The sequence below is a fragment of the Ovis aries genome, chromosome 7 (genome assembly GCF_016772045.2).
Source record: "Ovis aries strain OAR_USU_Benz2616 breed Rambouillet chromosome 7, ARS-UI_Ramb_v3.0, whole genome shotgun sequence".
NCBI lineage: Eukaryota > Metazoa > Chordata > Mammalia > Artiodactyla > Bovidae > Ovis > Ovis aries.
The window spans coordinates 84,103,056-84,128,240 of NC_056060.1; the positions used below are offsets into that span (position 1 = coordinate 84,103,056).

At 39.9% G+C, this 25,185-nt stretch overlaps 1 protein-coding gene across 3 annotated transcripts in view; it reads left to right on the forward strand.

Moving 5' to 3' along the window:
• The first annotated feature begins 901 nt into the window (after positions 1-901).
• Positions 902-25,185, forward strand: part of YLPM1 (YLP motif containing 1) — a 62,857-nt gene continuing 38,573 nt past the window's right edge. For all 3 annotated transcript variants that reach the window (XM_004010791.6, XM_060418671.1, XM_042252779.2), the window contains exons 1-4: positions 902-1,957; positions 11,118-11,354; positions 12,680-12,859; positions 14,155-15,146. In XM_004010791.6, coding sequence (XP_004010840.2) covers positions 1,082-1,957; positions 11,118-11,354; positions 12,680-12,859; positions 14,155-15,146 — 2,285 coding nt within the window. In that variant the 5' untranslated portion in view covers positions 902-1,081. The remainder of the gene's footprint in view (positions 1,958-11,117; positions 11,355-12,679; positions 12,860-14,154; positions 15,147-25,185) is intronic.

The window sequence follows — 25,185 nt, forward strand, 5'->3', positions numbered from 1 at the left end:
CCTAAGAGAGGTGAAGATCTGGATTGTTAGGATAGAAGCAATGTCAAATCTTTAAGTGGTGCACAACTGACACATTGACACACTTAACTGTCTCATAGTTTTTTGTTTTGTTTTTCAGAATTCAGGGTGTATCAGTTTTGTTTTTCAGTGATTCATTCAAGCCAAAGGAGTTCCTGTTTAGTCTTACTTGAGACTGGATTATTTTTTAAATCCAATCTAGTCCTCTCTGGACAATCTTGTTATTTGGCATTTACTCTCTTCCCCTTGGCTGATATTCTCCAACGTAAATTTTTCTGCATTGAATTATTCTAAAGAATTCCCTTTCTCCGCTTTTACAATACCTGCAGGGATTGAAGATTTACATTCCGTCTTCCGAATACATCTTCACAGATTTGTTCCCATGTTAGAACTGACTGAAGTCTATTCACTTAATTTGAGAACTGACATATTTACACTTTTTCTTCTTTTCATTCAGAACCATGGTAAACATCTCCATTATTTCAAGTCTAATTTTATTCCACTCGGATATTATTCGCTACGGTTCTGTAGTTTCCTTCATATAGATTCTACATATTTCTTTTTAGTGTTAGTCCTACCTGCTTCATAGGTTTTTTTTTCTTTATTGTTGTTGCGATCGTTGCTATTGTGAATGGAACCTATTTTTTTTTTTTTTTTTTTCCTCCATTCAAAAATGAACCCGCAGAGCGATAGGATCTCTACCACCGTTTTCAGCGATGAGACTCTATGGTTCTACGGCAACCTTCTGCTCGCCCCGACATTATCCTAACCGGAAGAAAGATGGCAACCGAGAGTCGCTGAGGACGGGGCCGCTCTATCTCGCCTTTGTTCTCCGATCTGTGGCCACTGCGCAGGCGTAGTCGCGCTCGTACGTTTCCCCAACCTTCCCGGTCGCGGGCCCAGCTCGGTAGCGCCGGCGCACTGGCGCGCTCCGTTTACACGCTCCGGGGCCTGTAGGCGCCGCGAGTTCCGGCTGTCGCCGCCGCCGCCGCCGCAGCTCCTGGAGGGTCGGTTGCGACGAGTAACGGCGCCGGGACGAGCGCCGCGCCCTTCTTCTCCCGATATGTACCCGAATTGGGGCCGCTATGGCGGGAGCAGCCACTACCCGCCGCCGCCGCCGGTCCCGCCGCCGCCTCCGGTGGCGCTTCCTGAGGCCTCGCCGGGGCCCGGGTACTCGAGCTCGACGACTCCCGCCGCCCCCTCCTCCTCCGGCTTCATGAGCTTCCGCGAGCAGCACTTGGCTCAGCTCCAGCAGTTGCAGCAGATGCACCAGAAGCAGATGCAGTGCGTGCTGCAGCCCCATCACCTCCCGCCGCCCCCGCTGCCGCCCCCGCCGGGGATGCCGGGGGGCGGCTACGGGGACTGGCAGCCGCCGCCGCCGCCGATGCCCCCGCCGCCCGGGCCGGCCCTCAGCTATCAGAAGCAGCAGCAGTACAAACATCAGATGCTCCACCACCAACGAGACGGGCCTCCTGGTTTGGTTCCCATGGAGCTGGATTCCCCCCCGGAGTCGCCCCCGGTGCCGCCGGGGTCCTACATGCCTCCGTCTCAGTCCTACCTGCCCCCGCCTCAGCCGCCGCCCTCGTACTACCCTCCGGCCTCATCTCAGCCCTACCTGCCCCCTGCCCAGCCGTCCCCTTCCCAGTCTCCACCGTCCCAGTCCTACCTGGCGCCCACCCCGTCCTACTCCTCCTCTTCGTCCTCCTCGCAGTCATATATGAGCCATTCGCAGTCCTATTTGCCCTCTTCTCAGGCATCTCCTTCCCGCCCTTCCCAAGGCCATTCTAAACCCCAGCTGCTGGCTCCACCACCGCCGTCCGCCCCTCCTGGGAATAAGACAACTGTCCAGCAAGAACCTTTGGAGAGTGGGGCCAAGAACAAGAGCGCTGAACAGCAGCAAGCTGCCCCTGAGCCAGACCCCTCTACGATGACTCCACAGGTAAGAAAGCTCCTGCCCAGAGCTGAGTCTCTCACCTAGAGGGCCCTAAGTGAGCCGGCCCTGGAGGCTATACCTAGTTCCTGGCCTGATTCCCTCCCGCCTCCCCCAACAATAACGAGCAAATTTACACTCCAAAGGATTTCACAAAAGTCAGGGATCTGACACCCCAGCTTTTTAACCGGCTAAACGTGGATTATTAGAAGAACAGTGTTTGAGGATGTTTCTAGACACCAGGGTAGTTGGGTGGATCAAGAGTTAGTTACCATACATTCTTTGGTTTCCTTTAACCAGCCTTTTAGGTTTTGTTGCTGTTGCAAAGGGCCTTTCTCTCCCCGCCACAATTGTAACTTAAAATTGTATTTGAGAGGCAGTGTAAAAAAAAAAAAAAAGCTTCTCAAAGGGCTGACACTTGAATATAGATCTTATGACCAGTTAGTTCCTTTAAAAGAAAGTTAAGGGCCACTAATAGCTGTCAGTTTCCTGAGTTAATCTCAGCAAATGGAGGATGGAAATCTTGTTCTAATCAGGAACATCCTAATTGCGTTTATAGATATATATGCCATACCTAGGGAAGTCTACATATATGATCTTTTTGGGATTCTGTTGGTCATTTCAGGAATTGACCCCATACATCCCTTTTCTCACATCACTTAAAGGTAGTTTTAAGACATGACCAATTTGCTGCATTGCATTATTGTTACCATTTACTCCAGAGTAACAGCCTTGGAATTTGGCCAAGCTGTTTAAAAAAAAAAAAAAATTTCATGACATCTCTCCATTCATGAGAGAGCCCTTCTCAACTTCTGTTTGAAGTGATGCTTCCATGTCAAAGATTGATAGAGTAGCAGTAATAAATGAATTCATTTCTTAGGAAAGAAGATGAAGTGGAAAAAATCATTTGTTTTGATTTCTTAAAATAGACACTTTTAGCAATTCCTAATCTACCTAGCTTCTCTAATGAAAAGAGAATCTTTTAATCTACAAGCTCAGATGTGCATATAAGAGATTTCCAAAAGATGGGAATGCAGTATTCTAATTTTACAGTGGTTTGGCTTTAGAAATTAAGAAAAGACATGAGTTGTTTTAAGTAAGTAATAGGTTGTGCTTGGCTCATCATCAGGAGAAAACAGCTGAGAAGCTGGGGTAAAACAGTAGACTGAGAGATTCTGTTAGTTTACACCAAATTAGTACCATCCCATCATGTTATTTCCTCAGATTCCTCTATTATAGACAGAATTTCTCCCCCTTTACCACCCCTCTCTGAAATTTCCAAGCTTTTTTGTTGTTACTGTTGTTTCCATTCTCAGAGTTAGTCCAAGCCAAAATAGGACATTTATATTCCCATCTCTACTAGACTTTTTCTGGCCTTTTAGAGAGACAAATGAATTGGGGGTTTTTTGGTAGTGGTGGGGGCAGATCAAGCCAGTCCTTAATATAAACATGAACACTGCTGTTCTGCCTTTGTACCCTTGTCTATGGTGAACATCTTTAGTGCTTTGACTGTTCAGTGCCTCAAATTCTTTGATGACAGCCAGAAAGAAAGTGGTGGAAGATGAGATTTGAGAGGTGTGAATGGGTCAGAACAAGAAGGCCTTTGCTAAACCTCTTAAGGTGTTGTGTTTTTTTTTAAACCTCTGTCTAGAATTTGTCCCAACTTCCTCAACCCTCTGATATCAGGCTGTCTATGAAGCCATGCCTCAGGTTACCCATGTGGTTTGGTTCTGTTCTGTTCAGATTATGAGTCCCCTTGCAGAAAGAGACTGTCTCACCTTTTTAAAAAAAGTTTGTATTTTTGATTGAAGGATAATTGCTTTATAATGTTGTGTTGGTTTCTGCCATACAGTAATGTGAATCAGCCATAAGGATACATATGTCCCCTCCCTCTTGAAATTCCCTCCCACCCCCCCACCCCAGCCCACCCCTCTAGGTTGTTACAGAGCACTGGGTTGAGCTTCCTGTGTAACTTACCACTAGCTATCTGTTTTACATATGATAATGTGTATATGATAAAGAGTGCTACTCTCTCAATTCGTCCCACCCTCTCCTTCCCGCTCTGTGTCCAAAAGTCTCTTCTCTATGTTCACCTTTTTATCCCCTGTAGCACCTAGGACAGTGCCTTGCAAACTGTCAGCTTTCCACTAAGATGTGTTGAATAAGATACAAGAGTTGTCATGTTCTAGACTTAGGATACTTTGGTTTATTAGATAATAAACATTTTCTTCATGGCAGTGCCAATCCCTGACAGTTAACCCTTCTTTGTTGATTCATATTTTGTTTTTGGAGTATGTCATTAAAATTTTTTTTATGGTGAAAGATTTTACATATGCACAAAAGTAGAGAAAATAGTATGATCCCCCCCCCTCATACCCATCACTCAGATTCAACAAGTATCAAGATTTTGTCATGTATGCTTTACCTGGCCTTTATTGTAGTTCTTGCTGAAATATTTTTACATGACTCTTAGATCTTACGTCATTTCATTCCTGCACTCTTAATTAATTGACGTCTTTTTTTTTAAGGACTTTCTTCTAAGGTAAATATACATTATAACACCTGACAAAATTAGCAGGTTTCTATGTATCATCTAATACTTGACCAATTTACATTTCTCCTATTGTCTCACTGTACTAATCAAAATAATTCCTTGATATTTTCCGTGTTACAATTCCCAACTGGACTCAATAGTGTTTTGAGGGCTTGTTCAAATTGGGGTTCAGTCGAGGCATTTTGGGGCAGGATAATTTTGTTGTAGCGCTGTATTGTGCATTGCAGGATGTTTAGCAGCCTCTCCCTGCTAGAGGCCAGTAATAGCACCTGGTTGTGAAAACCAAAAATATTTCTAGACGTTGCCAAATGTCCTGGGGGCAAAATCACTCTCCCTTAAGAACACCTGATTTCAGTCAGTCTCTCCTATTCTTTTTCTGCTCCTGTCATTGATCTTGATGAAATATCTATGTTGGTTGTCCTAGAGAATGTCCCACGTTATGAATTTGTCTGTTGTCTGATGGTGGTGTTTGGCTTGTTCCTCTCTCCCATGTGTTTTGTAAACTAGACATTAACCATGAAACCCTCTTAGGTTTAAGTTCACCTTTTGGCAAGGGGACTTTGTAACCTAGGGAGCGCCATGTACTTCTTTGGCATCCCATCAGGAGGCACTCAGTACCCGATTATCCCATAGTGGTGCCAAGATTGCTCAGGAGGTGACAGTCTGGTTCCTCCACTGTAAAGCTTCCCAGAAATACCGCATCTAATGTTTCATTTAGTGGTTCACCCATTGATGGTTTTTGAGTAGATCATTTCTTAGTTAGAGGTCACAATGTGGTGATTTTTTTCTGCCATTTCTTATACATTTACCATCAGGCATGTCATAAAGAAAAACTTTATCACTCATAAACTAGGGCTATTTGATTGGAAATGCAGCTAGCATATAAAGGATAAATGCTTGATAGTCTTCCATTTAATTTCTAGTTTTCATCGTAAAGTATTGATTTAATGGAATATGATTTTTGAAGAATTAACTTTTCTCTGAGTTTAAAGGACTGGCTAAGTAAAATGCATACTGGTCTTTTATTTTTTCATGAATTGTAATTTATTTTTTTATTCTCAAAACTTAAGTAAAGTTGTTGACTTTGATTAGAGTTTTTAGTCATTATTTAATATTCAAATATTTGTTAACAACTCTGTGCCAGGAACTGCGCTTAGTACTGGAGATGAGATGGTAATCAAATAGGCAAGGTACCTGCTCTCATTGGATTTGTTCCAATGGGAGGAAAAGACATTTAAAAAGTAATTAAGAGAAGCGTAAAGCGCTGAGGAATTACAAAATAGAAAATATCACTAGACTGCCATAGGAGTAGGAAAAGGTGAGCTTTTGTAAGTTCACCATTATAGTCACAGTGCCTTGTTCAGGATCTAACACGTAGTAGATGAATAATAAATATTTTTCAAATGATTGAATATAACTTGGAGCGCTGACCTGATTGGAGAGGTCTCCCTTTGCAAGTAGTATTTAAATGAAATCTGAAGAAGGGGTAAGGAGTTCAGAGAATTAAGTTCAGTAAGGTTGACTGAAGGTCAAGGTGAGACTTTGTCTTAAGGGTAGTAGGAAGTCATTGAAGGGTTTTATGTAGGCCGTTGTGCCAGATTGGCCTGTTGAATGTTCATTCTGCTTTGGGGAGAGTGGAGTCGAAAAGCGCAAGAGTGATCTAGAGAGTGATCCAGGCAGGAGTTAACAGTGGCTTGGACTTGGATGGTGATGGAGAAGATGAAAAGAAGTGGAAAGACTGGAGAAATATTTAGGTGCTAGAATCCAATTGGAGATTGAGTAGTAGTGGAGAGGGTGGCATCAGGGATGCTTCCTGGGTTTCTGAGATAGGAAACTGGGTGGATGATGGTTCCATATACTAATAGCCTACAGAAGAGGGAACAGCAGGTCTGGGGATGAAAGGAAAATGATGAGTTTAAGTTTTAGATTTACTGAGTTTAAGATCCTTGGATACAAGATTCCAAATGGAGATGTCCAGTTTGAAGTAAGGTATGGGTTTGGATTCTAGAAGCCAGATCTGAGAGACATGATGGACTTGTGAGTCACCAGCATAAAATAATATTTGAAGGCACAGAAATGGATGAGGTCTCCTGAGGAGTGTGTGTAGAGTAAGAATCAAGTTTAAAGGACATTGAGCCTAGCCCTGCAGAACCGCAGTATCTAAGGGAACCACTAGGAAGAGAGGCCAAATAAGTAGATGGAAAATCAGGACAGCGAAGTGCCACAGAAGTGTGAGGAGGACTGTTTCTAGGAGAGAGTGGTCAGCTGTGTCACTGCTGAGAGATCAAGCAAGATGAAGACCGTGAGTTATCTTTTGCATTTACTGACATGTAGATTATTGTTAACCTTGGCAGGAGCAGTTTCATAGTGACTGAAGCCATATTGCATTGATTTGAGGAGTGATGGAAGGTGAGGAAATGGGGATGGTGAGTATAGATAACTCTTTCAAGAAGTTTGACTGAAGGAGAGAGAGAATGTGAGCACTAGCTGGAGGAAGAGGAAAGTAAAGGAGTTTTTTTTTTTTTTTTTTTTTCCCTAAAATGGGATGAAGATTATCTGGTGACCTTAATTCCTGGAATAGACTATGAACTTTAAAAATACTGAAAATAAATATATTTTAAGTAAATTTTTAAAATGGAAATCCATTTCATCATTTTACCAAGTCTCCTCTCCCTAAACCACTTGCTTTAGGATAGGGCATTGAATATTTAGTGTTACAGGCACTTATCCTAATCATCCTGGATAGGAAAGGCAGCCTTTCAGAATTAATCTTTAAAGCATCACATACATATACACATATATTCGTTCATTCATTCTCTGTCTCTCTGTTCCTCCTCCTTTATATTTCCCTACTTGGAGAATCACTCAGTACCTAGTTCCTTACTGTACTGGTAGCAAGTAGTCAGTAAGTACTTGCTGAATTAATTAGCATCTTTTTGGTAATGGTATTTGTGGTGAATACATCCTTACTTTTTAACTCCATTCAGTCTCTTTTTGATTGTGATATGTACTATGTTTTTCTTCTACGAATGAACTAACATCCTATATGAAATGGAGTTGTCTGATACAATGAGATATTCAGAAGAACTGGCTACTATTTTAGCTTCATTATCAAGTCCAGGCACGTTTTTATTCGTTTCTAAAATAGAGATAAAGCAGCCTTCTCTGGGATCACTGAGGACATTTCTGAATGATTTCATCATCATTCATTTGTAGAGCTTTAAAGATGTGCCAGAACCTCGTCCTAGGATTGAATTAGAACTGGGTTCTGCTTATTGGGTTCATATTAAATGGAAATAAACCTGCAGTGCATGCTGTCTGTAAACCAACAAGTACTTGAGCTCCTAACAAGGTTCTTAACCTCAGACTAGGTCTAAGACAAAGATAGAAAGCATGAAAATAAGGTTGGTACAGATTGATAAAGAATCTAGACCTGAAGAATCTTATCTATAGCCACTGGCTTCTAGTTTTATGAAAGATGGTTTGCAACTTTGTATCTTTTGGTAATGCTTTCAAAAGCAACTTTGAAAAGGGAAGCCTTTAACTTCTACTTGAAAGAGTTTATCAGTTTTTTTAAAGCTAAAAGATAAGTCTGCTTTTCAGTATTTTCATAGAATAATGGAAGAGAGTTGAAAATGTTTTAATAGCACATTATTGTTGACTGTCATGGCAGTGGGTTTTTTTTTTTTTCCTTCATGTTGGATAGTAAAAGTAATTACATTCCAGGAGCTGATGATTATGTGTATGATAATCAGAAAGGAAAAAATCTAGTTGTGTTGTGACCCAGACTTTAAGATGGAGTTAGTGAGATGGCATTTATTCTTCCTAATGGATTGCCGCAAGTTTCAGGTCATAGAAATTAGTAGTCTAGAAAAGAAGTCTTTAGCTGATCAGCAGTCACTGACATTCTCCTGGGTGCTCCAGCAGTGTGCTTAAGCACCAGGTAGGATATGAGAAAAGCATGAGACGTATCTCTCTGAAGAAAATTACATTCTGTGAATGAAAAAACAGATAACAAAACAGTATGTTCAGTGAGAAAAGAATATAATGTATGTTTGCATGTGGAAAATTAGAGAGGCTATACAATAAAATAGTAAAAATATAGGAAATTCTGGTTATCCAAAGATAATGAATCCCAGTGAATTCAAGTAAAATGAATCCGTTTAACACAGAACCAAAAGTTTACTGTAAGAAGTAAAAAAAAAAAACCCTTGATTTTGGACACAATCTTGAAAAATAAAGCTCAAAAATTGTAAAGAATGGCTGAGTCTTAGAGTTTATACAGAACAAAGTTTAGATCAGGTTTCTGTGCTGTAGTTTTTGTGACAGAATTGTATGACAGCACCACACTCGTCATTCATTTTGTCTTTGGCTATGTGGAAAAAATATTTTAGGGATTCATGCATTTTTCCAAGGACTGTTCTTCAGCCTTTGATATTCATGTTATTTCTTTTGCAGTTCCTGTTATAAGAATTCTTTTTGGTTGTTAACTGGTAGTGCTTCTGCTCCATCCTCCCCTATCATTAATGAGTTCTGAAGTTCTCCAGTATCACTTTCATAAAATCCTGCATCTTTATAATTGTAATAGAAATATATGCTGTTGTTAATTATAGAGGTATATAGGGCAGTTCATTAGTGAATATTTTAGTGTTATGACAGCTTTTTTTTCCCCCCTTATACAACCTTGTAACCATGGGGAATTTTATAACACTGGGAAAATGAAGATCCTATAGTTATTTCTGAGTGGTGGGTTTTTTAAGTTGATTTTCATTATTGTTTGTTTACTTATTTGTAGTTGAGTCTCTTATTTGAGGTATTTTATGTTTTATTAAGTTTTCAAGAATACTGAGTTAGTGAAATCTGAACCATTGCTCCTAGTTGGGAAATGTAGGGTTAGGTGTCTGTGGGCCTTTGGTCACATTGGTTGATTGCATCAACCAGTCAGTACCTAACTTTGTTTCATTTGTGTTTCTGTTTAGACACCTTGTTTAATGTATACTGTTGATTCATGAACATTGAACTCAGCAGCCAACAGCACTATAATACATGCCTGAAGGAAGCTTATCCAGTGCAAATATATTTTCTCCATAAGGCACATCACAGTCTTTGTGCACGTAGGACAGTAGATAACAGTTCAGCACTGTGCTTGCTGGGAGTGGGGGGGTGTGCGTTTTAAACAGAAAAATCCTCAACAAAAAGTACAGAAATATGAAAAATGTGGCTTTAAAGAGACCTTGAAAAGGACACTCATTTACAGTACAAGAGCTAAACAAAAAGGCCAAGCATGGCCATTTTCTGCCTCAGCTGGTGGGAACATGCAGTTCAGGTAACTCAAATTTTTTTGCCCATCTCTGAGTGTCCACAAGTGACTGTGAAAGTTCCCTGAGTGTTGATTTTGGAGTTAGAGATAAATTTTAGCAAATAGGCAAATTTACAAATACAGTCCATGAATAATGAGGATAGACTATATTTTCTAATTTTTTTCCACATTAAACTTATTATTGTTGTAGTTTTTAGAAAGTGGAAGCACAAAATAAGCATACAGAAAATCAAATTACAGTAATATTTGGAAGACGGAATGAAACTTTTAAAATATATACGAAGCATTCTGAAACAGTGTATTTTCATTTATGCATATATCCCTTGGTATGTCATGATTAATGATAACAGGGCTTCCATGGTGGCTCAGTGGTAAAGAATCTGCCTGCCAGTGTAGGGGACACAACTTCAGTCCCTGGTCTAGGTAGACCCCATGTGTCACAGAACAGCTAAGCCTGTGCACCACAGCTGTTGAGGCTGTGCTAGAGCTGTGCTCTAGAGCCCGGGAGCCACAAATACTGAGCCCAGGTGCTTCAACTACTAGAGCCTGTGCTCCACAACCAGAGAAGTCACCACAGTGAGAGGCCCATGCACTGCAACTGGAGAGAAGCCTGCTTAGCAACACAGACCCAACATAGCCAACAATAAATAAATAAAATTAAAAGAAAAAGATTAATGATACAGCAGGGGTTTAAAAGAGGGAAGGACAATGCAAAAGAGAAGACCAGGAAAGGAGGTAGGACTGTTTGGTTATATTCATTAATCATGAGACTGCTATGGATAAAACTGAACAAACTAAAAGGCAAGTTAAAAACAAGTAGCTGTGAATATTAGAAGGATTTACCCTGGTCGTTTATGAGAAAGACTGCTTTCACCTTCAAAAGCATGTTTTGTTTTTTTTTTTATGACAGTAGAGAAGTATATTGAATTAATATGTATAGTTTAACTTCAGTTCAGTCGCTCAATCGTGTCTGACTCTCTGTGACCCCCCTGAACTGCAGCACGCCAGGCCTCCCTCTCCATCACCAACTCCTGGAGTTCACCCAAACTCATGTCCATTGAGTCCAACCATCTTATCCTCTGTCGTCGCCTTCTCCTGGTTTAACTTAATTGTATACATTTGGGGGGGAAAAATGGAAAGACCTTGTTTGTTTGCTTTTTTCAGTTCAGCTTTGCCTTTGATTATGTATAAGTGCATGAACACAGACACAGATGTAGCTCTCTGTCAAAACCAAATTGCAGATATATAGGATTGTCAATTAAAATTCTTAAAAAAAAAAATGGTTTCTGTTGTAGGAACAGCAGCAGTATTGGTATCGACAGCACCTGCTTAGTTTGCAGCAGAGGACAAAAGTGCATTTGCCAGGACACAAAAAGGGTCCTGTTGTAGCAAAGGATGCAGCTGAGCCAGTGAAAGAAGAAGTTACTGTACCTGCTACCAGCCAAGTACCAGAACCCTCTGCATCTGAGGAGCCCCCGTTACCACCCACTAATGAAGACGCAGCACCTCCTCTCCCACCTGAGGAGCCCCAGGTAACCATGAAATTAATTACTTGGTATTTTTAAATTGTTCAGCTTTTTTTCTGATTCATCTATATATACACATACATATATATATGTATGTGTATATATAGACCTTTGTTTTAAATGGATTTTTTTTTTCATTTTTTTTTAAGTGCATGTAAAATTTCTTTTGTGGAATAATCAGATGTATGCCTCAAGGTATTTAGAAAAGAACATTTTTTTCATGGTTTAAGTGAAATTGAAGAATTAGACACTCTTCTGAATTGAGTATCTCTAAGCACTAAAGGGATGCCAGGGTGGATATTTTCATGTTGATGGCACAGGGCAGTAATTCAAGAGATTCAGCTTTATTGTTAAACTGCCTGGGCTGTAGTCCAGGCATTGCTACTTACTGGTTGTGACTCTGAGCAAGTTAGTTCACCATTCTGTGCTTCAATATCCTCACCTAAAAAATGGGCATATTTAAATTGTAGCTTTCTTATAGAGCCATTGAAGCATTAAATGTGATAATCCTTGAAGCTTAACCTACTGACTGGCGCATGGAAAGTCCTCAGATTGGTCCAAAGGTCATTGTTCTCCCAAGAGCCTTATGTGGAAACATTAATGAAACATAATGATTACACTGTAGTCAGCTGGTGAAAAGTGACTAGCTGTAAAAAAGAGGTTTCTCATATAGTGGAAAGGACACTAACTGTGGATTACTTCCTGCTGTGGAAATGGTTATCCTAAATAGGAACAGTGAGGTGACTATTCTAGCAAAGACTGTGGGATTTGTAAATTCCTTTGTGGTAGTATTCATGATCCCAGGATAAGACACTAAGACTTTAATAGAACTAAGTATTTTATCTAAAGATAGACTAGCTTTTCTCAGCCAGAGCTGCAAGGATTCTTGACTTTATGATACCATACTGCTGCTGTTGCTAATTCACTTCAGTCATGTCCAACTCTGTGTGACCCCATAGACTGCAGCCCGCTAGGCTCCCCCGTCCCTGGGATTCTCCAGGCAAGAATACCAGAGTTGAATGCCATTTCCTTCTCCAGGCAAGAATACCAGAGTTAAATGCCATTTCCTTCTCCAGTGCATGAAAGTGAAAAGTGAAAGTGAAGTCGCTCAGTCATGTCTAACTCTTCAAGACCCCATGGACTGTAGCCTACCAGGCTCCTCCATCCATGGGATTTTCCAGGCAAGAGTACCTGACTGGGTTGCCATTGCCTTCTCCTGATACCATACTATTATAGCATAATACTCTATAACATATTCATGTTTCTTGTTTATGACTTAGAATAAAGCTGTTTATGGTTAGAATAAAGCATATCCCCTCTTTCACCTTCAGTCTGAGGACCCAGAAGAGGATGCCAGGTTAAAGCAGTTGCAGGCTGCAGCCGCACACTGGCAGCAGCACCAGCAGCATCGAGTTGGCTTCCAGTACCAGGGAATAATGCAGAAGCACACTCAACTCCAGCAGATCCTGCAGCAGTACCAGCAGGTTATACAGCATCCGCCACACATCCAGGTGAGAGCTTCCCTCACGGACACGAGGGAAGTTGTCCCAGATGTTTAAGGGATTTGTTTCTCATGAAAGAGATTTAAGTGTGATGAAGGAAAAGTATCAGATGTTCCCCCTGGAGTGCCCAAGTAGTTATTTGTTACATTTGTCACCTGTGGATTTTAAAAGATAACACACTACTGTCTGTAAAATAGGTAAACACTAAGGACTTGGTGTAGAGCACAGGAAATTATATTCACTATCTTATAGTGGCCTATAAGGGAAAGATTTTGAAAAAGAGCCTGTGTGTCTATGTGTGTGTGTGTAGCCGTGCACCTCATACACAGTATTGTTAATTAACTATACTTCAGTTTAAAAAAACACAGAGAATTCCCTGGCGGTCCAGTGGTTAGGACTCTGAGCTCTCACTGCTGAGAGTGTAGATTCAATTCCTGGTCAGGTAACTAAGGTCTTGCAAGCTGTGCAGACTGCCTCCCCTACCCCCACCCCCACCCCAAAAAAAAATTAAAGAGAAAAGAACCAGAACTTCCTATGTTGCTTCAAGTTAACCTGTGTTTTGCCTAAAAAATACGACAAGCAAAAATCTACCAACAAGATCAAAGCAACCACCCTAGAAAGCCCATGAAAATACACCACAAAAGATGAAGTGACTTAGATCCTTGTATGTCTTGTATCTTTGAGGTATAATCTTATGTCTATAACAGATCATTTTCAGTAATAATATTAAAATGATCCATAGTAATATTAAAAACTTGAAAACTAGGTGAGATAGGTGTTTACTTTAGTGATTAGTTGATTTTTTTTAAGCATGTCCTTTTATTTTTTTGAAGCATTTATTTACTTTTGGCTATGCCTGGTCTTTGTTGCTGTGTAGGCTTTCTCTAGTTGCAGAGGACAGAGGCGACTCTAGCTGCGATGCACGGGCTTCTCATTGCGGTGGCTTCTCTTGCTGCAGAGCCCAGGCTCTAGGCACATGGGTTTCAGTAGTTGTGGCACGTGGGCTTTGTTGTGGGCATGTGGGATCTTCCCCAACCAGGGATCAAGCTCGGGATTTCTTACCCACTGCGCCACCAAGGATGTCCAGTTGATTTTTTTTTTTTCGATTCTGTGATAACTTACATAATTAAGTTAAAAGGAGAAAGGCAAATGGTCATTATTGAAGGGATTTAACAAGCTTATCCTGAGCCTTCCTTAGTCTTGTGCTCCTAAGGCTTCAAACGCCCTTGACTCCTTGATATTTCAGCTTAAAGTTACTTCTCTTCTGTGAGTGTCTTAACAGTCACTTGCATCCCTGTTTGCAGACCATGTCCGCAGACGTGCAGCTGCGGCACTATGAGATGCAGCGGCAGCAGTTCCAACGCCTCTACCAAGAATGGGAGCGGGAGTTTCAGCTGTGGGAGGAGCAGCTCCACTCCTACCCTCACAAAGATCAGCTCCAGGAGTATGAGAAGCAGTGGAAGACATGGCAGGGACACATGAAGGCCACTCAGACCTATCTCCAGGACAAAGTCAGCGCACTTCAGAACGTGAAGAACCAGTACATGGGGAACATGTCCATGCCGCCCCCATTTGTCCCCTATTCTCAGATGCCGCCGCCCCCGCCAACAATGCCCCCGCCGGTATTGCCGCCGTCACTGCCACCGCCGGTGATGCCCCCGGCCCTGCCATCAGTCCCACCACCTGGCATGCCCCCACCCGTGATGCCACCGTCTCTGCCGAGCTCTGTGCCCCCGCCAGTGATGCCTCCGTCTCTCTCTTCTGCGGGGCCACCGCCCGTCCTCCCCCCGCCTTCCCTGTCTTCAGCAGGGCCGCCGCCCGTGCTTCCACCACCTTCTCTGGCTTCGACCGCACCTCCCCCTGTCATGCCCCTCGCCCCGCTCTCTTCAGCCACACCTCCTCCAGGCATCCCTCCCCCTGGAGTTCCCCAGGGGATGCCTCCTCCCTTGACAGCAGCCCCAGGTCCACCCGCCTCCAGCTCCCAGAACTCACAAGTCCCTGAGAAACCTCGACCAGCGCTGCTGCCCACCCCTGTGTCTTTTGGTTCAGCCCCACCCTCAGTTTACCATCCTCCACTGCAGTCAGCCCTTGGGCCATCAGACCAAGTGAATTCCAAAGCTCCCCTGAGCAAGTCTACTTTGCCGTACAGTTCGTTCTCATCCGAGCAAGGACTTGGGGAGTCCTCAGCTGCTCCATCTCAGCCACTCGCCGCAGTCAAGGATATGCCAGGGAGGTCAGGTGGACTGCTTCCAGATCCTCCTAGAAGCAGTTACTTGGAAGGTCCAAGAGGCCCAAGGTAGGTCTGCCTTTTTATTTGGGGAGGGGGTGGGAAGGGGTGGCGGATGGATGGTGGCTGTTTTGCTGCTGTAGGTTGAGTAGGCTTTTACATTCTCTTTGTACTTTTATATATATTCCTGATTTACAATGCATAACGTTAGTATTATTCACTCATTAGACATGGCATAATGAAATCTAGAAATGGCAACATACCCCCTTTCCTTGATGTCACTGCTTTTATCCTACATGAAGAGATTTTATTCCAGGATGAATGTAGTGGTTTTAAAGTAATGCTTACCAGTTTCTTAGTGACTTTGACTTTCAGCTTCAAAATCATTGTTTATTTATTGATCTTTTTTACTCTTTGTTGATTTGACAAATAACTGGATTGGTAACTTCTTTTTGTGAGATGATTTGCTAGCTGTTAGAGATAAAAATGAATAAGTATCTAGTGAGATAGGCAGTGAAATTTAAGGGTAAATAGGACTTTTATCCATTTGTTCAGTAAATATTTATTAAGTTTCTGCTCTGTGCTTTTAGCAGTGAATATAACATAACAGATAAAATCTATGCCCCCATGGAACTTTTATCCTTTATATTTTCCTCTATTAAGGAGATGTTTTTCTCTTGTCTGAACCACATTTTTATTTAGAAAAGCACAAAAAATATTTACCAGTAGTTTCTAAATTTTTTCTTTTACCTTTTAAAAGGGCTTAAACTTATTTTTCCAAATTTGTAGAAATATTTTTCCCTAAAGTTGGCCTAAATGATAATTTTCTTATAGAAAAACATTTTCAATCAGAATTTTTTCCAGTTGGAAATTGTACTGGAAATATATACTCCTTACACAAAATTTAGACAGAATAGGAAAGTACTGAAAAAAGTCAATGTCACCTAATTCTACCATCTGGAGATAATTTTTAAAACATATGTTATAAAAAAATTGAATCAGACTAAGTAATATTATTTTGTAACTTGATTTTTCACTTATCAGTATTGATTAGTTTTCCCATCTCAGTGTTGATGGATCTACATTAGCTAAATTAAATATTTGAAAACAAAATATGTCTTTTATTTATTCCCCAAGTTTATATTCAGAAAACAAAACTCCATCCAAAAATGAAAGTTATTTAGAGGCAATTGACATGAATTCCTCTGAGTACCAGAAGTCTTCTCAGAAGCGTTACATATATTACCCATGGAGTCTTCTCGATAGCCTGTGAACTTGACAGGTTTATGCCTACATTTACCCTTTATAAACTAGGGCTGGAGAGGATTGGGCATCTTGCTCAGGATCATGAAGTGGGAGAGGTGAACCTGCATCCAGCAGTGGGGGCTGAGACCAGAGGGTCCCAAGAACAAGAGCGCTAGTTAAGCACTGTGTTTAATGCTGTGATTCAGTGATGTTCATCCTGTCAGTGATGAGAAGTGCATTTGTAGTCTTGGTTTATTTGGCATGTGTTTCATCTTGATTTGAATTCCTGCTTAACTCCTGGATTGAGAGCATTACCTTTTAGATCTGGTAACTGACTTGCTGTATGACATTCTTGTAACCTATGTTGTTCCTATGCAACATAGGTTTCCTGCTCCCTTTCTTTCTGGCATAATGTTTTCTCTCTTCTGCCTACCAAAATCTTGATTTTGTAAATTTAGGACCTATTTTAAGTTTTTTCTTGCCTTAAGGTACAGTTAATAATTTCAGCGTTAGGAGGATCTTAGCAATTACCCAGTGCAGTTTTTCCTCTTTAGCAACTCACCTTGGTGTTGCGTTTTAGTTTGTCATCCTGGGTCTTGCACATGTTACCTAATTTGTTCTTCTCCGTCATCTTATGAAGTAAATGGGTAAAGGGCGCTGAGATTGGGAGAGGTTACAGATACACTGCCCTGGATGTCATAGCAAATGAATGGTCGAGGTGGGGTTTGAACCCAAGGCTTTCTGATCCACTGTGAGGTCCTTTGCTCTTCCTGTGACAAGCAGTTGGTGGACTCTGCTTCAGCATTGCCACTGCAGCAAGCAGCACTGGCCTATAGTTTTCTGGAAATTTTGTTTCTTACATTGAGCATCAATATGGTACCTTGACTTCTACACGTTGATTCTAGATCTGCCTGTGTGGCACAGTACATAATGAATTATCCTGTTCTTCTTCCGTGTGTACACACTACCATTGTTTAGAGACCATCCTCGTGTTTCCGTCTACTGGCCTTAACTATTCTGCTCTGCCATCACGTAAGCTGAAGTTCTGTTCTTTTCACACTGACATTGTTCTAGTCTTCTCTGGCTATAATGCTCGTGGTGCCTAGCTTTCTCCTGCATTATTGTTTATGGTCCTTTGAAGAGCTTTTGGTTTGTCAGTCTGCTTCAGAATGAACACTTAGATGGAGCAGACCATAGGCCTGTTACTAACTTTGGCATAAAGAATGTAACATATAGCTGGACATACTGCTTTTTATGTTGGGGGGCGGGGCTTCAGTACTCTCATGGTGTTGACTTGTGTTGAGCATAACATCAGTTTGGCCTCCTAGGTCTTTTTCATCTTACTGTTATTAAACCCTTTCTCTTTCACCCTGAACTTGTACAGTTTTTTGTCTTTTTTTTTTTTTTCTTTTTCTAAAACTTTACATTTTATCTAGTTAGATTTGGGCCTGCATTCCAGTCTGCTGAAATCTTGGTGATTGGAGGTTACATTGCTTTTAGGTATGAGATACCCTTTCCCAGCTCTTTTCCACCTGCAGCTTTGATACGAATGGCATTTTTTTGTCCCTGAATTAGATGCTGCTCACATTTTTTACCTTAATCCTGCTCACAGTTTTCTGAAAAATCTGGATTTAGACTGCTTTCTAAAAACTGAAGGTTTACAAGAAGTCAAGTAACATAACTGCATTATATGTAAATAGCATACCACATTGTTAAGCATCTGAGGCAATGTTTTGAAACTGTATATGTGTGTATGTATCATTGAATTCACCAAGTCTTGTAGAAGACTACCGCTGCTCCAGTAAACTGCCATGTTAGTGGATGTTGGTTTCCAAGAGTCTTAGTTTCAATAATAAAGCTTTTTTATTGAAGAGTAACATACAGAGATGTACACAATCATAAGTGTATACCTTAGTAAATTTTCATGAATAGCTAGGCCCATGTTATCACTACTCAAATCAAGAAATAGAAATTAGTAGTGTCTGATGTAGTCTCAAAAACGACAGAATGATCTCTTCGTTTCCAAGGCAAATCATGCATCATCACGGTAATCCAAGTCTCTGCCCCAACTAGTAGTACTGAAGAAGCTGAAGTGGAACAGTTCTATGAAGACCTACAAGACCTTCTAGAACTAACACCCCCAAAAGATGTCCTTTTCATTATAGGGGACTGGAATGCAAAAGTAGGAAGTCAAGAAACACCTGGAGTAACAGGCAAATTTGGCCTTGGAGTACAGAATGAAGCAGGGCAAAGGCTAATAGAATTTTGCCAAGAGAATGCACTGGTCATAGAAAACACTTCTTCTAACAACACAAGAGAAGACTCTACACCTGCACATTACCAGATGGTCAATACCGAGATCAGAAGAGAAGCAAAAAGGAAAGCTATACCCCCTTTGAATGTAAGTTCTAAAGAATAGCAAGGAGAGATAAGAAAGCCTTCCTCAGTGATCAATGCAGAGAAATAGAGGAAAACAATAGAATCGGAAAGACTAGAGATCTCTTCAAGAAAATTAGGGGTACTAAGGGAACTTTTCATGCAAAGATGGGCTCAGTAGAAGACAGAAATGGTATGGACCTAACAAAAGCAGAAGATATTAAGAAGAGGTGGCAAGAATACACAGAACTATACAAAAAAGATCTTCGCAGCCCAGATAATCACAATGGTTTGATCATTCACTTAGAGCCAGACATCCTGGAATGCAAAGTCAAGTGGGTCTTAGGAAGCATCACTACGAACAAAGCTAGTGGAGGTGATGGAATTCCAGTTGAGCTATTTCAAATCCTATAAGATGATGCTGTGGAAGTGCTGCACTCAATATGCCAGCAAATTTGGAAAACTCAGCAGTGGCCACAGGACTGGAAAAGGTCAGTTTTCATTCCAATCCTAAAGAAAGGCAATGCCAAAGAATGCTCAAACTACTGCATAATTGCAGTCATCTTACACGCTAATAAAGCTGAAAATTCTCCAAGCCAGGCTTCAACAGTATGTGAACCGTGAGCTTCCAGATGTTCAAGCTGGTTTTAGAAAAGGCAGAGGAACCAGAGATCAAATTGCCAACATTCATTGGATTATTAAAAAAGCAAGAGAGTTCCAGAAAAACATCTATTTCTGCTTTATTGACTATGCCAAAGCCCTTGTCTGTGTGGATCACCACAAGCTGTGGAAAATTCTTCAAGAGATAGGAATACCAGACCACCTGACCTGCCTCTTGAGAAACCTATATGCAGGTCAGGAAGCAACAGTTAGAACTGGACATGGAAAAACAGACTGGTTCCAAATAGGAAAAGGAGTACATCAAGGCTGTATATTGTCACCCTGCTTATTTAGCTTATATGCAGAGTACATCTTGAGACACGCTGGGCTGGATGAAGCGCAAGCTGGAATCAAGATTGCCGGGAGAAATATCAGTAACCTCGGATATGTAGATGACACCACCCTTATGGCAGAAAGTGAAGAAGAACTAAAGAGCCTCTTGATGAAAATGAAAGAGGAGAGTGAAAAAGTTGGCTTAAAGCTCAACATACAGAAAACTAAGATCATGGCATCCGGTCCCATCACTTCATGGCAAGTAGATGGGGAAACAGTGGAAACAGTGACAGACTTGATTTTTTGGAGCTCTGTGCAGATGGTGACTGCAGCCATGAAATTGAAAGATGCTTACTCCTTGGAAGAAAAGTTATGACCAATCTAGATAGCATATTAAAAAGCAGAGACACTACTTTGCCAACAAAGGTTCGTCTAGTCAAGGCTATGGTTTTTCCAGTAGTCATGTATGGATGTTAGAGTTGGGCTGTAAAGAAAGCTGAGCACCGAAGAATTGATGCTTTTGAACTGTGGTGTTGGAGAAGACTCTTGAGAGTCCCTTGGGCTACAGGGAGGTCATACCAGTCCATCCTAAAGGAAATCAATCCTGACTATTCGTTGGAAGGACTGATGCTGAAGCTGAAACTCCAGTAGTTTGGCCACCTGATGTGAAGTGACTCATTTGAAAAGACCCTGATGCCACCTGATGTGAAGTGACTCATTTGAAAAGGCCCTGATGCAGGGAAAGATTGAGGGCAGGAGGAGAAGGGGATGACAGAGGATGAGATGATTGGATGGCATCACTGACTCAGTGGACATGAGTTTGAGTAAACTCCCAGAAGTTGTTGACGGACAGGGAAGCCTGGCATGCTGCGTCCATGGGGTTTCCTTATCCCAAGGTAACCACTATACCAACTTTTACATGATAGGTTATTTTTGCCTACTTCTGAACTTTGTATTTTGGTAAATGGACTCATGTTATATGTACTCTTTTAAGTCTGGCATCTTTTACTTGACATCATATTATTGTGAGATTCATTAGTGTCGTTCATTCTCATTCCTGTACAGTATTTTATTGTGTGAATATACCACAATCTGTTTATCATTCTAATTTGATGGTCATTCAAGTTTTTTGGCATAACACTGCATTGTTTCTTTGGTGCTATATATGTCCCTTTAGATATGCACGTGTGTATGTGTGCATGTGTCTTTGTACTTAATTTTGTTTAGATGTATACACCAAGGATTAGAATTGCTTTGTCATAGGAGTATGAATGATATTGTACTTTGATAAGTATGGTCAGTTTTCAAAAGTGGTTATGTCAATTTATACTCTCATCATCAGTGTTTCTGTACTGCAATTTTTTTATACCCTCATCAACACTGGGTATTATTGAACTTTAACATTTTAGCAATCTTGGTGGGTGTCTAGTGATACTGTAATATGGATTTAATTTATATTTCCCTGGCGTGCTGCAATTCATGGGGTCGCAAAGAGTCAGACACGACTGAGTGACTGAACTGAACTGAACTGATGATGAATGAAATTGACTTCTATTCTATTTGATTATCATTCAGTTGGATTTCCTCTTTTGTGAAATGCTGGTTCAAGTCTTTTCCCTATTTTTCTGTTGGGTTATGTTTTTTTTATACTAGTTTGTAGAAGTTCTTTATATAGACTAGATATCAGTTCTTTGTATATCCTATGTCTAAATTGGCTTGACTGTTTCTCACTCAGTAGCACTTTTTGCATTCTTATCCTTCAGGATACTAGAAGAGTAGTAGCCTTCACTATTCCATCTAGATGGTCCAGTGGAACCTTTTTATTTTTTTTTAATTTAAAGGTAACTTTGTAAATAACTTACAGAAGTACGAATAAAGGGATAAGGAAAACAACTTACTAGAAATTTTAATAAAACTTGAAAAGAATAAAAATCCTTGCATCAAGTAAATTTTGGCACAGACACATTATAGAAGATGAAATAATTCTGTCATGTATTCTTTGAGCAAAGCAAAATGGTCTAGGTTCTTGCCAAAGATACATGAGGAAGTCTTTCTGTTTAATAGCTGGATGACAATGCCATATTTCCTTTTTGTCCTTAGAAATATATTGTTCACATCCTCTCTTGAGTTTGAGAATATTTATCTAGAATATTGACATCCAGGAGATTCGCTTGTATGATTTCACATTTTTATTAGAGCCTAGAGTATAGCTGTCTCTGCATTTATCGTTAATACATCTAATAATTTTGACACAACTTTCTCTGACACTTTGTCAGGATATGAAAATTTCTCAATTTTCAATTGTGCTCAATGAAGCCTAAAAGCAAACTGCAATATTTTGGGCGATCCAGGAGGGATGACAGCTTATTTCACAATTCGGTCATTCTTCTGTTGTCCTCATATTTTAACCTTTAGCATAGTTGGGGGTAATTGATAAGTCATGATGAATAATAATGAATTCTAGGATAAGAAAACCACAAAATATTTCATTATATAGAAAAAAAGTCACTGAAGACCCCATAATATATCTTAGATTTATGAAAGAATTCAATGAACCTATATGGTAATTGCAAGATAATTCTGTTTTTCAAAAGGTGAATTTTCTGTTTGTTCTTAGGAAGGCCTGTAAGAGATAAAGTCATGAACTTTATCAATCCTTAAAAACAGAACTGTTTAAAAAAAATTTAAAAACTAAAATTGGACCCAGTGAGCGGAAATGAACCCTAAGAGTTAATGATATCTTTTGATTAATAGATACGCTTGGTTTTTTAATTTAATAATCTAATTTACTGATCTTTTCTTTATGATTTGTGCTTTTTCATGTCCTGTTTAAGAAATCTTTGCTTACTCCAAGGTCATAAATATGTTATTGTATTTTGTCTTTTATTGTTTTACCTTTTATTTTAAAATCAACAATCCGTATAGAATTGGTGTGTGTTTTTGTTTTTTTTTTTTTTTGGTTAACGTATGGTATGAGGCAGGGTATAAAGTTCATTGTTTTCCATGTGGCTATCAAGTTGACCCCAGTACCAACTATTGAAAGAAAGCATCCTTTTCTTCCTACTTTGCAGTGTCTCCTTCATCATAAGTGAATGCATGTGTGGATTTGTTTGTGGACTCCCTTTCTTTGGTTTGTTTCTCCTTCCACCAGTGTCATATAGTTTTAATTTCTATAGCTTCATAATGAATCCTGACATCTCTTAGCGTTAAGTCCTCCAGTTCTGTGTTTCTAGATCAGGGGTGACCAAACTGTTTCTGTAAAGGGCCGGATGATAAATGTTTTTAGGTTTTGTGGGTCATGTTTAGTCTCTTTCAAACATTTTTCTTTGTTCCTTTCTTTAGCCTATAAAAATATTTTTAAAATTACTGTTAACTGGGTTTGATCCATGGGCCATAGCTTGCTGACCCCTGATCTAGATTATCTTAACTATTCTTGGTCCTTTCTATTACCCCTATAATATAAGCAGCTTGTTAGTTTAAAAAAAAAAATGGTGGAATTTCGATGAACATTGTATAGATTCTATTGATGATATTGAGGAAGAACTGACATTTTTATAATATCAAGGTTTCTGATCAGTTCTAACCACTTTTGGTCAGTTTAGGATTGGAATTATGACCTCTTCCATCCTGTAGCTATTAGCAAGGGCTATTAACACTGTACTTTTGCTTAATTCTTCCATTTGTCATGGCTGTTTCTGTTTACAATGATTACTTCTCTTTGGAATTTTGATTTTAAGATCTTAGTTATACATATTAGAAAATGGAATTTGACGTGAAAATCAAAAGGGCAGGCATTCAATTCCAGAATTTAGCATCTTGTGATTACCATGATCTGCTGATGTGAGTGTGTTATATAAATATTGTGATAATCAGACATTATTATTGTTTTTAAGCGTATTTATATCTCTATATCCCTCTTAAGTTTTTGTACCCAGTTTGGATTCTATTTTTTGTATTGCATTTTGAAATTTTTGTTCCTAGTTCTAATGGTTTCATGCCTAGTTTCAGGATTTTCTTTAATGTTTACAGTAAATACTTAATGACATAGAGAGAGACTTACAAATGAAGCTAAGAGGGAAAAAAACAGGATTAAATTTATCTTTTAGAAGTTTCTGAAATACCTAAGTATACAAGCAAAAATTTTCAAAATATTTAAAGACTACATATTTGTCTATTTTTCATTTCATCTAGCCAGTGTACATTGCATGTGCTTTGTGCGATTGCACTGAGCAGATGTGTACTATGTTTGTACTCTATTTCCAGGATGTTTTTATATGTTACAAAGGTCATAGTATTTCATTGTGTTGATGTGAAGATGGCTTATTTTTGTACATATGTTTAATATGAGTAACTTTTAATATATTTTTTCCAAGGGCCGAAAAGTTCTTTACTTTTATAAATCAAAAGGGTTTTGATAGTTTGACATTTTGTAACATCCTTGAACTTTGAAAAATTTCAAGTGCAGTATTGATAACTATTAGTGGTTGCCATTTGTATGTAGTGTTGAAAGTATATTTCAGTTGGTTTAACATATTTCTGACCACCAAAATAAAAATAAAGTGATGCTTGGCTGCTGGTCAGCAATTTCATGTGAAAGCAAAACACCCTCCCCTTTCATGGACACTATTATATATGCAGGCGTGAGGTTTACAGAAGTGCTTTCATTGCCTTTCACAGCTTTTCTGCCTTGTTCATTTCTTTATTTTCATACCTTTTAGTGCTTCCTGCTTCCTTTACCCTTTCCTCTGGCCTTTGCACGTGCTCTGCTCTCTGTTCGTAATCCCTTTTCTGTTATCTTTTGCTTTATCGATTCATATTTTTCCTGCCCTGGGGATGGGACTTCTACAGTTAATGTGTTGAGAACCTTCAGTGAGTCAGACATTGGGAATACTTCAGTGAGCAAGACCAACATGCCCCACATGTATCAAATTCTGTTCTGATTGCTGATTTACTTGTCTCATTCTTCTTATGGACTCTGAACTCCTTGTGGTTAGGTATCAGTTTATTTACAGCACTAACACAATACTTGACAATTAGTAGGTGTTCAATAAATGTTGCATATGCCAAATATCTCAGTTACGGGTAAAATTCTCAAGGCATTCGCAGTTTAGTTAGAAAGTAGTTTATTCATTCTGAAGTTGAGTATAATACTACCTAACATATTAAAGAATGTTCCTATACTGATTTGTGCATTGTGCATAGTCTTCTCTTACCACTGATAGGACCTAATAATTCCTGAATTGAATACAGAACAGATGATTTTACATATCTTTAATGGCCTAACGTGTTATTCTAGGCACTTTAATAAGTTAATGAATGTAACTTCAAGAAAAGGAACCAAATCATCACAGAGCCTGAAATAGCATACTTTTTTCCTTCATAAATATGTAGTCTCTATCCTTAGCATTGAGACATACTGTTTTTTTGGCTGGGATATTAGTTGCCCAACCAGGGATCAAAGTGGAAGTGTCGCATCCTAACCTGGACGTCCTAACCTGGACTTCCTGTGGTGTACCTTTGACAAGCAGTTGGTCAGCTCCTTTCCCCTTTGTCC